General features: G+C 44.6%; 1 protein-coding gene across 1 annotated transcript in view; it reads left to right on the forward strand.

The window, feature by feature from the left end:
* Positions 1-2963: 2963 nt before the first annotated feature.
* Positions 2964-13961, forward strand: part of UNC5D (unc-5 netrin receptor D) — a 527088-nt gene continuing 516090 nt past the window's right edge. The window contains exon 1 of the mRNA XM_055335242.1: positions 2964-3066. Within this exon, the coding sequence (XP_055191217.1) occupies positions 2964-3066 (103 nt within the window). The remainder of the gene's footprint in view (positions 3067-13961) is intronic.

Consider the following 13961-nt stretch of genomic DNA (forward strand, 5'->3'; position numbering starts at 1 on the left):
GCCCCATGTTACAGAACCAGTCCCTGGCAGTGTCATGTCCCTGGCAGTGTCATGGGCTAGTCCCTTGGTGTCCGGACTCTTAGGCTGGTTCTTCTACTATGCCTTGCCGCAGTTACCTGGCTGGAGACATTGATCCTGGGCAGTGACTATTCAATTTATTTCTCCAAGTGGAATGGAAAACAATTCATTTATGTTTAAAAATAGCCAGAATTAGATTATTACAGGATATACCAATATATGGAACATAATTAGTGCGTGGTCTATAATTCACACATGATGTGTAATATGTGGGAGTAATATAGAAGATTCAACTTTTCCCAACTCAATAGCTAAATAGTAGTACTGAGACGGATGAGGGGGAATGTATATTTCTGGAACACCTGATTGAAAGGACACTACTTCAACCTTCATCTTGGGTTTAGAATCACACAACCTTGTGTCTCATTCTTGATGTTTAGACACTCACCTATGTGATCTTGGCCAAATCACTTCTATGCTCAGCCTGACTTTTCTTATCTACCAGACAGGCATAATAGTACCTATATTCTAGGATTTGGTACTCCTATGGAAAAAAAAAAAGTGAAACACCCATTCCTTGAACAGAGTATGCTCTCAAGTTTTCTTATTTTCTCTCTTTCTGTCTCATTTGTCATTGCAGTTTTACTTTATTAACTAAACTAATAATACTAGCTAATCTATTTCTTAGATATGTTTTCTTTTTAATTTTATTTATTTGAAAGACAGAGTAAGCGGGAGAGAGAGCACACATGTCCAGGGGCAGAGGGAGAGGGAGAAGCAGATTTCCCCACTGAGCAGGGAGCCCAACCCTGGGCTCGATCCCAGGACCCCAGGATACCACCCAAGCCAAAGGCAGACGCTCGATTGACGCCCCTCCTAGATATTTTTTAATAAATAAAATTGTTTTTACTTTTGCTCCCTCTGGGGACAGTAGTAATACTTAAATACTATCTTGGAAACATAGTAATTCTTTTTTCTTTTTCTTCTTTCTTTCTTTCTTCTTCTTTTTTTTTTTTTTTTTTTTTTTAGAAAATACTCATTTGTGATAGAACTGCCACATAGTCTTGAAGAATAAGGAAAGTCAGAGGATGAATGACTATTTTCCAGAAGACAGGTAAAGCATATTTGGTAGATTAATTCTCAATTCACCTTCTCAGAGGAAAAGGACAAAACACTCATTTACCAAGATTCTAAAGAGATTTCCAGGCAAGTCCCCAGCCAGCCCCACATTAGTCTTTGCTTTGAAGCATTCATTCCCCAGAGCTTGGTTTTCTTGACCAGGACCAAAACCTTTTATTGAGCCGCCAGAAGACTGGGAGAAACAAGTGTCTCCTCTCCGTGGCCTTCACATGTCTGGTGGCATTCAGGAGAGGGATGGCTTATGTGCTTATCAGGGAATCAATCTTTCTGCCTACTATCCTCTTTTTCTTCAGAAGAAAGGAGTTACCGCAATTACCTCATTCAGAACAATTACCTCACTCCAAACTGTTTATTCTCCCGAGAAAGTTGTTTGGGAGCAGGGAGCACTTTGGCCAGAGAGAGATAGATTTTTCTAGAAGTACTAGTATCAATATTGAGCGTGGGCAGTGGGGAACCGTTAAGAAGGTTTTCTTTGGAGCCAAGACTTCATTTTCTGCTGGGGTCAACCAGGCAAAAGGGGACACGTATTCTAACCAGTGGGGTTTCTGGCACCACATGGGGGGCTCACTACTGAGAGGTGACACCCGCTCTGACTCTGGAGTCTTGGACTCAGGACCAAGTCCCCTGGTCTGTTCTTCCATCTGAAACTGTGTGGCCTAAGGCAATCTCTCTGGAGTTACTAGTGCGGAGGGAAGAATAAGAGGCAACCACCAGTACTTTCAAAAGCAGTTAAATAACGAAAGATTCGACAGTTTATTCAAAATAAACCACACTTTTAAGAAAAAGTCTTCTTTCCTTCTTGTTACAAGGGCCAGCGCGACTCACTTTCCCTGGTACTTAGAAGAAAAGGCAATTCCCAGGGCCCAGATTAAAACAAACAAAAACCAGGAGGCATCAGAAATGAGGAAGATTTCAGATCAGTCCAAAAAAAAAAAAAAAAGGATAAATAAAAATCTATCCCACACCCCTTGAGGCACCCCTGACTGTAATTTCCCCACCTCCTTATTCATACGCATGCATATTTGCCGTAGTTCCAATAATGGATTTATCCTAGTGTCATTTTTCCCCACTTGGCATTTAAGGCTTTTTTTTTCTTTCTTTTTCCTTTTTCTTTGAACATGTTGGGAGTGCTGTCTGAGCGGATGTCAAAAAATGGAAGCAGGAGAGGCAGGGCTGAGAAAGGGCTCAAAGTTGACCACCGCGGCGGTGCGGTGCAAGCGGCGGGCCGCAGTCGGGCGGCCGCCCCGGGAGGCCCGCCCCGGGAGGCCCGCGGGCGCCGCTCACTCCCCGCGCCGCTGCGGCCCGGCTCCCTCGGTCGGCGGCCCCGGGCGGGGCGGGGCGGGGGCGTCCGCGGGGCGCCGAGGCTCGGGGGGCGCCGCCGCCGCCGCCGCGGGCTCACCTGCGCCTCCCGGCCCCCGCCCCGCGCTCCCGCCGCCGCCCCGCCCCGGCCCGGCTCATTGGCTGCCGCTCGGAGGGGTGGGGAAGGGGCGGCCGCGGGGATCTCATTAGCGCTGCGGACCCGCTCCTCCGCCCGCTAGTCCGGGACCCGGCGGCGGCGGGAGCGCGGCGCGGGCGCTGCGGGGGAGACCGCGGCGCGGGCGGCGGCGGCGGCGGCGGCGGCGGAGGGAGGCGATGGGGGCGCGGGCCGGCTCCCGGGGCCCGGCCGGCGGCGGCTCGGGGCGCCCTGCCCCGGGGCTGTAGGGGGCCGCCGGGGAGCGGTCCCTCGCCGGAGCCCTCCGGGGCCGCGCCTCTCCCGGGCGCCCGGGGCGTGGAAGAGGAGCCGGACCGCGAGCGGGGCGAGGAGCATGGGGCGGGCGGCCGCCGCAGGAGGAGGCGCCGGAGGGGCGCGCCGCTGGCTCCCGTGGCTGGGGCTCTGCTTCTGGGCGGCGGGGGCCGCGGCTGGCCGAGGTAAGCTCGGGGCGGAGCGGCGGCCGGGCCGGGGCGGGCCGGGGCGGGCCGGGGCGGCCGGGGCGCGGCGAGGGGGCGACGGCCACCCTGAGCGGGACCCGCGCCCGCCGCGCCGGCTTCCCAAGTTGCGCCCCGCGCCTCTGCGCGCGCGGCCCCCACCGGGCGGGGAGGACTCGGAGGGGACCACGGCCTCCCACCCAAGTTTGCCATCAGCCGCAATCCTACAGGTTGCCGTGCCCGGGGCCCCTACCCTTGGCGCCCAGCGCTGCTGCGTTTCCGGAGCCCTCCCCAGTTGCTGCAGACCGGAGCAGCCCCCTCTTCAGCCCGGGCTCCCTCGCCGCTGCCCGCGCCACTAGCCTCCGAGGCGAGAGACCGTGGGTGGGCGCATCGTGGTGTCCGAGGGTTCCCGGCAGAGGGGCGGGTGATGGCAGGCCCTGTGGGGTGGGCTTCCGCGGAGCGGGCGCCTCTTCCCTTTGGGGAGCACCAGCCAAGCTGAGGTCCGCTGAGCTGGACGCCCCTTGGGCGACACCGGCCCGAGGTCCTAGACAGCCCTGGGCTTGCTTTCGAGGAGGCCGCGGTGTGCGGGAGCCGGGAGGGCTGCGCGCCCCGCCCGCGGCCCCTGCGCCCGCCGAGCCCGGCCGGGGTAAGCGTTGGCCCGAGGCCGCCCGCCCGGCGCCCAGTCCGGCTGGGGAGCGGGGAGCGGGGAGCCGGGGAGCGGGGAGCCGGGGAGCGGGGAGCCGGGGAGCGGGGAGCGCGGGGCTCCACGGGGCCGCGGGGAAACCACCGCTTCTTGCTGACTTCGGAACGTAAACCCCATTTCCCCAGATCCCACCCCCCCCCTCTCTCTCGACTCCAGTGGAGTAACATTTTGCAACTGGTTTCACCTCCACCGTGACCGAGAACCGGGAGCATCAAGTTAAAGATCAATCCCGCCGACTTGTTTTGAAGATGATCAGAGGCAATTTCAGACGTAGCTTGAATATTGTGGCTTTCCCTTTGACATAATCCCGAGGCTTCTCCTTCCCGCCCATCTTTACCTTTCTCCTTCCCGGTGTGCCATCCACCAGGTTCGGAATATGTAATTGCGCCGAATGATTTACCTAAGGCTTGTCTGGCGAGAGGGGGGACCGAGCTGACCACCTCACCCTCGGCTCTCCGGCTAGCCGCAACGGAGCCAGCAGCCGGGAGGCAGAACAGGCTGGAAGGGGTTGGCGAGGATCACGAAAGAACCAGGCTAGTCTAATTTTTATAAAAGCTAAGGGTGTGTTAAAAAGCAGTCAGGGTGCCTAGGATGAAGAATTAAAAAAGAAAGAAAGAAAAAGAGGTGGGTTAGAGGCTTTCTGTTTTATGATCCTGTTCAGTGACTATTTGCATTTCATTCCCTGAAAACTTTTTCTTTCTTTCTTTCTTTCTTTCTTTCTTTCTTTCTTTCTTTCTTTCTTTCTTTCTTTCTTTCTTTCTTTCTTTCTTTCTTCTTTCTTTCTTTCTTTCTTTCTTTCTCTTTCCTTTCTTCTCTTTTTCTTTCAGAGCTGGCTTTTTAAAAAGCAGCAAAGATTTAAAAATGAGCCTCGGTGATTGCACACACTGGGTTATGGTGAAGCCTAGTTCTTTCCCTTGCTAGAAGCATAAGCTTCAGCCATTTAATTTACTAGGGAGAATGCCTCCTTGCAAAGTCAGCTTTGAGTTGTTTTTTAGTACACTGTTATGGGGGAAAATGGGCCTTTTCTAAATTATCTAAATGTCTGAATTCCTACTTGCTATTTGATGTGGAATACCTAAGAGTGACTGACTCCACATACTGACCCCTTGGAATTTGGTTGGTGGAGTTGTCCTGAAGCCAGCTCCAAACAAGAGGTGGGGACATGCCAGAAGCCTCTTGGATGGAGTTTTGCTGGCTGTGAAACTAAGGCTAGCACCTCTTGTCTGCAAGCTGTTCTTTAAAGGTCTCCTAGAAAACATACTGTACACTCTGCAGGCTTATTTACAACAAAATGTCTTGCACAGATCATAGTAATGTTCAAGACACATGGAGTAGAGCAGTATATCTAATATTTCCCTTGTAGTATTTTATGTTTGGGGGTATGAAGCCCATTCCTTAGCACCTGTCAGAGATTCTATATGAAATGAGCAGTAAGCCGGCTCTGGAGCCTGTGAAGCTCCATGCACCTGGCTTTGGACAGGTGGGCACAATTGGAATTTTCAGAACCATGGGGGTGTTTCAGTGTTACTTAAGTTCTCCCAGCTTGGCACCGTGTCCATTCATTAGAAGCAAGGTGAGGTGCACTCTTGTGGCATGTTTGTTGAGTAGTCTCACCAGACACTGTGGAGTTGGCCCTAGGTTGTTCTTCTTTACTCAGTGATTTTTTTTTTTCTGCAAGCCTTTTTATGTTGATTTGAACCAAGGTATTTTGTCACCTGAAACAACAGGGTATATAGAATTATGCCATTTGTTTTGAAGACCCAAGAATAATTAACAATTCAGTAACATTTTCTCTGCAATTACTTATCTTTTGTGTGCAAGATGATTGCACCAACTTTTTTTCTTTCTTTTTCTTCTCCTTCATACTTAATGTAACCATCTAAAAATCAGAGGGAGGTTTGGAGTGATTGGCTTTAAATGAATATACTCAAAGAGGAAGGTACTTGGGACAAGAGACTGCTCGTAAAAACTGTTACAGCCCAAGGAGCAATGTTCTGGCTCCTTCCTTTGCAAACAAGACTTACCTCTTAAGATTTATGTTCCTGACTGCTGGCAAACTGTAAGGAAGGCACTTTGGTGCCATGATTACTGTATATTTTAACACTTTCCAGCTTAAAAGAAGATTGTTTAAAAGTTATTCATGACCTGCCAAGTGCTAATTGAATCTACATCGTGTTGTCATGTTGATTTGTTTTTGTTCTTTGAAAAACAGGAATAGTGCTGTAGATCTGGTTGTGATTCTTATATTAGATCCTGTACATAAAGATAGCCTCATTTAAAGGCAGGGAGGGAGGTAATCTTAGATAGGCTAAACTTACACACAGTTCCTTGTTTTAAAAAATTTCCCGGACAATGACATCTTCCTTATCATAGCCATAGTAATGCATTAAGGGCAAGAGAGATACACATTTATTTTCTGTGCATAATAGGGTCAGATGGTTTACACATACTTAAATCCTTTTATCTGTCTGATTCATACATTTTAAAATCTATAGTTATTTCCTTCTTAATGAACTTTATATGCCCCTGCCTCCTTCCCCAACCTCCCCTACGCCTGGCCTTTCTCATTCTATTCCTTTTCCACAAAAAAACTATCCCTACATAGTGCTGTGAGGAAAGTGTCTTTTCTCCCAATTTCCTTCCAGATTTGTCTTTTTCTGACTCTTGGGTTGTTTGCTCTCAGCTCAGACAGTCCCATGGCATCTTCTTTTCCTACCCAACAAAGTGTTCTGCTCAAGAAATGTCTCTAAGTATCTTAGTTCTTAAGAAGACATTACTTGTTCTGATCTGGTCCTTAGAAGGCAAGCACTTGTCCTTTTTCACGGGTCTTACTTTGAAAAATAAATACCCTTCCTCACTCTCTGAGTGACCTGTGCGTGGTTCTGTAAGTGGTACCCCATTTGGTGGGAAAGGCTATGGGGCCAGGAATCCTCCATGAGCTCTCCGAATGGTATGACTGGGTGGGTCAGATAGTTCCAGACCCTGCTGTCTTCCTAGTGAAGGAAGCACTCTTTGGTCTATGGTCTCGATGCCTTTATTGTCCTCCTTCTGCCATATATGGTACCCAGCTTAAAATATTGCCAACTCTAAAGGGTTCTCAAGGAATCAGTTGTATAGGAGATAGTGGATATTTGATACCACTCCTTTGTGCCTTTTCTTTTTTGAATATGAAGGATAGAGACCCAGACTACATGCATTCAAATCTAATCCCAAAGACAGATGCATGTCCGGAGAAAGGTTTATTCTATAACATCCTCTTAAAGAAGGTAGTTGTGAAGATACAGGTATCTGAAAGGACAGGTGCCCCCATTCATAGAAAGTCCCAATAGGGGGATGCTTCTTGATTGCACTTTTGCCATCAATCCTGGTCGTCCTATACTCTGGAGAGTGCCAGTTGACCAGCCATGCCATCGTCTTCTCTTCTGTCCTCTTCATTCTGATGTCTTCATGAACTAATGGCATGACCAAATAACCAACTGGAACATTCCTGTAATGAGACCCGCATACTCCAGGTGAAGATCCTGGCCAGTTCATTCCCCCTCATTTGCTAAATGGCTGCTTTTGGCGTGAGAAGTTACCATTGTGTTGCAACCACTCTTTATATTATGCCTGTTCCTTAGGAGAAGGCATTTTTGTAGCCTTTTTTGAGTGCGACATAATGATAGCAATTATCGTATTTAGTGTGTGCCATTGATTATTCTAAATAGTTTATGTATGTTAACTCATTTAGTCCTTAACACTGTGAGGTAAGTAATATTCTCATTTCTAACATGGGGGGAAAAAGGGCAAAGAGGGGTTAAATAACTGTGCGAGGCCACAGAGTTAGTTTATGAAAGAGCCTGGATTTGAACCTACACTCCGATAGGACTGCTTTCTGAACGATGCCAAAAATAAAATGACCCTTATATTTTGGTGACAAAAGGACTAAAATTATTTCTCTATAACTGTGAGAGTTGTAGAGGAATTCAGAGTAGCTTAAATAAATCTATAAATATATTCAGATAAATCTCAAAGATTTATGTTGTATGAAAACAACCACCCTCTCACCATTCAGCTCAATATACTTTGGGATTGGATTCACACTTAAAATTCTGAACGCCAGTTTCTAATATGATAGCTTGCTTTTTTTTTCAATTTTGAATTTCAACAGAAAATATTACTCTGATTGAATACACCATCCATGGAATGGCAGATCCCAAGAGACTATTTGTTGCATGTCTTGTATTTTTAGCCTTGTTTGCCGGGGAAATGTGGAGCATGAGATTTGAGAGTAGATTGTTAACACCAGAGGCTGCTGTTTCTGCTGCTTTGGGTACTCCTGCTGCTGCTCTTTCGAGGCAGATGGCTAGATTCATTTATAGAAAATAGATATTCGTTCTATTTTGCATTTCCACTTTGAAAAGAACTTTTAATTGTTTGTGCCACATTGCATCGTATGGCCTTACTGTGCGCATACACATGCTGTGTGTAGATAATTTTCAGAATTAGGTGTATTCACTTTGGGCTGCCTGGGAAATCCACTGCGAACTCTGTTGTGCTTTTGGAGTATTTCTTCTGAAAGCGGGTGTGTGTGCGCAGTACGGGGTGTATCCCGTATCTTATGCCTTACACCTGCCCCACTGCACCGACTTTACTGAACTAGAAATTAGGGGCAGAAATACTGGGTTGTGTGTCTGGCGCTTGAGCAGAAGCAGTACACCTGTATTATGCTTCTCAGGTACATCAGACCAGTGCAGGACTCAAAAGTATTTCCTAATACTGTTTCTAACAAGACAAGAGTAAGGTGAGGCCTGAACTCTTCCTCTGTGGCCAGTTCCTTGTTTCATAAACATGGAAACTGGAAAGCCAAAAGCTGCCTTCCAAGTGAGGTCAATGACAGCTTCCCTAACTCTGATGCAGATATTGACTCCCTGTCACCAAGTTTGTGGTTCATAAAGTGCAAAAGAGCCTTCCTCCCCAGAAAGAGAGTCCTCTGTGCTCGCATCCCACCAACCCAACCTGGCGTTGTAAGACCTGGAGGAATCGTGTGGGGAAAACGGCACTGCAACGTTGTGGAGCTTTAATATGAATGAATTTCGCAGATACTTTCTTGTTATAAAAAATCAGGTGTTGTAATTTCTTGATCAGGTAAGTCCAAGGGAAAATGATAGTGCAGAAGTTCCAGAAGGTAGGTGATTGGCAGGCTGGCACAGGAAGAAATCGCCCTGCATACTTCAGAGGCTCAACCAGCACTGGCATAGCTATGTTTTGTGTAATATCATTCACAGATTTTGATAACTTACTATAAAAGCAAATTTATTTTCTAAATATTGGATGAGAAATTTGCCTCTGAATATATTTGTACGCGTGTTGTTGGGAGCAGTGTGAAAGTGATTGGTGGCTTCTGCTAGCAACAGTGCTTTTTTAGTTACCGTCTTTATTTGATTTTAATTTAATAAACTCTCGGAGAGGAGGGGAAACCAAATGATCATGGGTTATGGAAGCTAAGCTGGTAATATCTTTGAAACTCACAAATCAGTGCTTTTCAAATGTTAATGTGCATTTGAATCACTGCAGAGCTCCTTAAAATGCACCTTCTGAGTTAGTGGATCTGGGGAGGGGCCAGACATTCTGCATTTCTCAAGGGCTTCTAGATGACCCCATCCATGGACCACACTTTGAGTAGCAGGGCTATAGGTGATAATAATTCAGGGTTTGTATTTTCAGTATTGCTTTTCACGTGCATGCCAGTAAGAAGTGGAATTCAGTGTAAGACTGTTTTTAAAATGCCAATACAAGAATCGGTAAACACAAATGTCAGTTTTTACTCAGACAAACATGCAGCCACTCATAAAACTAACACATTCTGGAGCTCCGTTCTGAGATGATACCCTGTCCTGCTTTTGGCATTTGTAAGGACAGATGCAATATTTGAAAAGTCCCGAATTCTCTTTTGAAGTAATTGAGGACTGATGTTTGCATGTAATAAAGAGAAAGTGAGTCCCTCGGAAGTTGAGCAGTTTGCCCAAAGTGTTAAATAAGAAGCTTTTCTACTCCTCTGGGTCACTCCTTCATTCTGTTATCCCTTGACTGTACCTGCACTTAAAATGATCTGGAATTCAGGATAATGAGAGAACGAGGCTATAGCTAAGTAAGAGGTAAAGTAAAACCAGTTGGTTCAAAAAAACAAAGCACTGTTCATATAGCGAACGGAGGCTCCCCCACCAGTTGGATTGTGGCTGTCACAATAGCATGTGTAGTTGCTGTTTGGGGTCTGTCTCTCTGCTGTGAGATAGTTGTCTCTATTTGACAGGGCCCATTATGATCTACTGTTACTTACCCAGCACCTGGCAGTCCCTGTCCAATGGCATATGCCAACCAATAGTTTTTACTCCAACCCTATTATGTTAAGGTATGAATACTATTCATAGTTTACTAGGCTAAACTTGCTAAAACTTATTTAATACTTGATAAAATAACTTAGGAAAATTTAATTGCCAGAGAAATAATTAAAAACTATAAAAGGGTTTTATATTTGTTTTTTCCCTTACTAGATTGTAAAGCCTACCTTCCTAGACAGACTGTTCTAGAAAGATGGTTAAGTCTAAGAGTGACAATCTCATGGATGCCTGTTTTGAGCAATAATTCATTTGCATGGAACCTGACCTTTTTAAGGTGGGCTCACAGGTCCAATTGCTTTGTATTTTCACATCCACCCTGAACTCAAAATTAATAATAAAGACAAAGTATTTAAAAGCTATGCAGGGGCACCTGGGTGGCTCAGCGGGATAGTGTCTGCCTTCAGCTCAGGTCATGATCCAGGGGTCCTGGGATTGAGCCCCACATCAGGCTCCCCACTCAGCAGAGAGTCTGCTTCTCCCTGTCCATCTGCCCCTCCCCACTGCACGCATATGCTCTCTCCCTCTCTGCTCTCTCTCATATAAATAAATAAAAACCTTTAAAAAAAGAAAGCCATGCAGATTGAGGAGCTAGTAGTCTATTTCTAAAGAGTCTGGTTTGTAATGGCATCTTTAAAAATAAAACCAGAAACTAATTAGTGATTTTACCTACTTTAATGAACACTTTAATTCCTTTGATGAAGAAAATATTATTGCCTAGCGAGTTCCTCAGAATATTTGACATACAACTTTTGCTATACTGCAGTATGCCATTAGTGATATATTCACAATTTTACTTCTCTCCAATCACTTCTGACCCATTTCCCAGGCGGGGCCATCTCTGTTTATAACTATGAGAATCGTAATACCAACAGACCAAGAAGGCAACACAGCTCATCTAAAATTTTTATTCACTTATTTCTCTGACATCATATATCATGCAACCACAGCCCTGTCTCAAACGTATTGTGAGCAAAATGTCGTATCATCTGGTTCGGGTCTAATCAACCTATCTGGTAATAAAACAGAATTCCATGGTAAAGAAATCCAAAAGGCCCAGAAACCAGCTGGAGGCTCAGCTTCTAGTCCTGGTACTATTTACGGCTACCTACCTGGCCTTGGTTGAAAAACGTCTCAATCTAATTTTATCATCTGTTCAATATCAGTGCTTTATTTTTTTCTTCCTGTGTACACTTGTAAAACAAGATTAAGGTCTTTAAATTTGTACTTGAAAGTAGTGGCGTGGCACAATGCGATTGAACTTCCAATAAAAATTTTCATCCGTGTGTCTTTAAGAGTTTTCCAACCTATCTTTAAAAAGAGGCAGGGCCAGAAAGTACAGACCACCAGATAAAATTCTTTACCAGACAAATGTGTGTTATAAGCCGTTTGAAAGAGGCTGGAAAAAGTTTAACTATCCTGGATCTAAATCGTCAGCCCTTATATCTCCCTTAGTCTTGGGACCAGAAGCTACACTCATTGCCTGTAGCTTGCATCAGATTTCCAAAGTTGTTTCCCTTAAGAAAAACAAGCAAACAAACAAACAACAAAAACAGTCAGGAGGTTCACAGGTATTTATTTATTTATTTATTTATTTATTTAACAGGTTTTGTTAATGTGAAATTTGGGTGGGATGTAAGTATCTGGGGGTTTGCTTTAAAGAATTAAAGCTGAATAAAGGATTTGTCTTTCATTTCCTTTTTCACATTGAGGCAAAAAGAAAGCAAAAAAAAACCCGCACTCAACCCATTTAATATTTTCTCCAGTTTAGCAGACAGCTTGAAATGCTTGTCAACCTCTGGAATGGCGATGCGAAAAGACAGCTCTACTGTATCATATCCTGCAGCAGAGAAGACCATCACTTGTACAGCCAATTATTAATAATTGTCAAGGTGATAAGTGCTTTAATGCATGGATATCTGTGTATGTATTATATATTAGCAGAATGTCATATATCATCATTATAGCAAATTTAGATCATTAAAGTTCTGTGCTATTAATTTAAATGGCATTAATAACACACTTGAGATGTAGATACAGTTTTGACTTCTAAGTCAGCTTCCTAATTTAGGTACTTCCATTTCTGTCTTTCTCCAAGGTTCTCTCATGGAACCCTCAAATCTTTGTTTCTTTTCTTTTCTTTCTTTTTTTTTTTTAAGATTTATTTTAGAGAGCTTGTGTGACCGCAGGAGTGGGGGGCAGAGAGAGAATCTCAAGCAGACCCCTCGCTGAATGTGGAGCTTCATTCAGGGCTCAATCTTAGGACCCTGAATTGAAACCAAGATGCTAAACCAACTGTGCCACCACCTGGGCACCCCTGCCTGTTTCTTCCTGCAATCACTCCCTTCTCCAAAACTCCTTTCTCCTTTAAGCAATGTCATGGGCCTGGGTTGTTCAAGGCCACATATCCTTCCACATGTCCCTTCATTCTCTGGTTCTTTTAGTTTCTAAAGCAAGAAAGAAATGAATAAATTACCTATAAAGCTCCTTCATGCACTAACACTTTGAGATGCCCTCTATTGTTTCCTGTATGTTTCGTTCACAGTATTTTTTTTTTTAATCATTTCAGGAAGCATTTCTTGGCATTTTAGATATGTATCAAAACCTTCAAAAAAAAAAAAATGTCGTGGGGTAGAATTTCCAGGACAAGGTAGTGGGACTTCAGGAATGTTGTTGGTAGGCCTTGGCTTAAGCATCTTGAGGACGGTACCAACACAATAAAACATTTATTTCTAGGTATCAGTTTCTCTTACATCAGTGGTTGTAAACTAATGCAGATACAAGCAACTCTAGCAACTGAAGTGGGTTGCTTGGAAAATAGCTGGAGTGAGGACACTCCCACCCCCATTATAGCTCATTTTTGCTCAGTTGGGTGCAAGGGGCTATGGTTGCACTATTGATTGACTTTTTTTTTCTAAGAGAAACCAGACTTATGAAATGTTATGTTTCCAGGTTCAAAGTCTTCTCACATTGTTTTAATAAAACACCTTTGATGAACAAAACTCACTCTATAGACCATTCAGGCTCCCAATTTGTCTCAATGACCTTGGTGCATTTTTGAAGAGATTTAAAGGATCGGGAGCCAGTCAGTTCTTGTGTGCAATACTCATCTTTCTTTGAGCTGCACTTCTAAAGCTTCCTTTAGCTTTGTGGACACACACTGTCTAAAAGCAGAAGATAGAAAGCATTTACATGGCCATCCATCTAACATTTGATAAACACTAATTTGATCACCAAGTTTCTAGGTACTTCTATTTTCTGCTCATAGAAGAAAATCATCAAATTATATCCCTGAAAAGAATCCTAAAATTACTAGGCCAAAGACCAACTTTCTCCTTGAACAACCAAAGTTTAGAGAAGCAAAGTAGCTTTTTTGATTTTTACAGGTCATTTCTTGTGGAGTTCGCTTGTGAATCCAGATCTTCCCTTTCTCAATGTCATTCTTACCTCTCTTCCTCTCCAGGCCTATAATAACAAAAGTAATCAATAGAGGCACAAAGGAATTCAAAATAAATGATACCAGAAGACTAAAGACTATTGATCATTTTTCCTCTCTGTTAAAGGATGTCTTCCTTTCATTTAAAATGTTTATATTTTTCTAAATACCTTTGAAATAATACGGTTTTCCCTTTTTGGGTCAGGTCTTAGTCCCAGAACGTTGGGGTTTTGATTTGAGGGACTCCAGTTAGTTCAGTGTAGCAGAGCTAATTAATGTCATAGAAAGGGTTTACATTATAGATTTGTTTTATGCTGAGATGAAATTTGGGGTGAGTCTTGAGCTTTGGTCTCAGTTACTTCTGATCCTTGGTAGTGTGTTC

The sequence above is a fragment of the Nyctereutes procyonoides genome, unplaced genomic scaffold (genome assembly GCF_905146905.1).
Source record: "Nyctereutes procyonoides isolate TBG_1078 unplaced genomic scaffold, NYPRO_anot_genome, whole genome shotgun sequence".
NCBI classification, from domain to species: domain Eukaryota; kingdom Metazoa; phylum Chordata; class Mammalia; order Carnivora; family Canidae; genus Nyctereutes; species Nyctereutes procyonoides.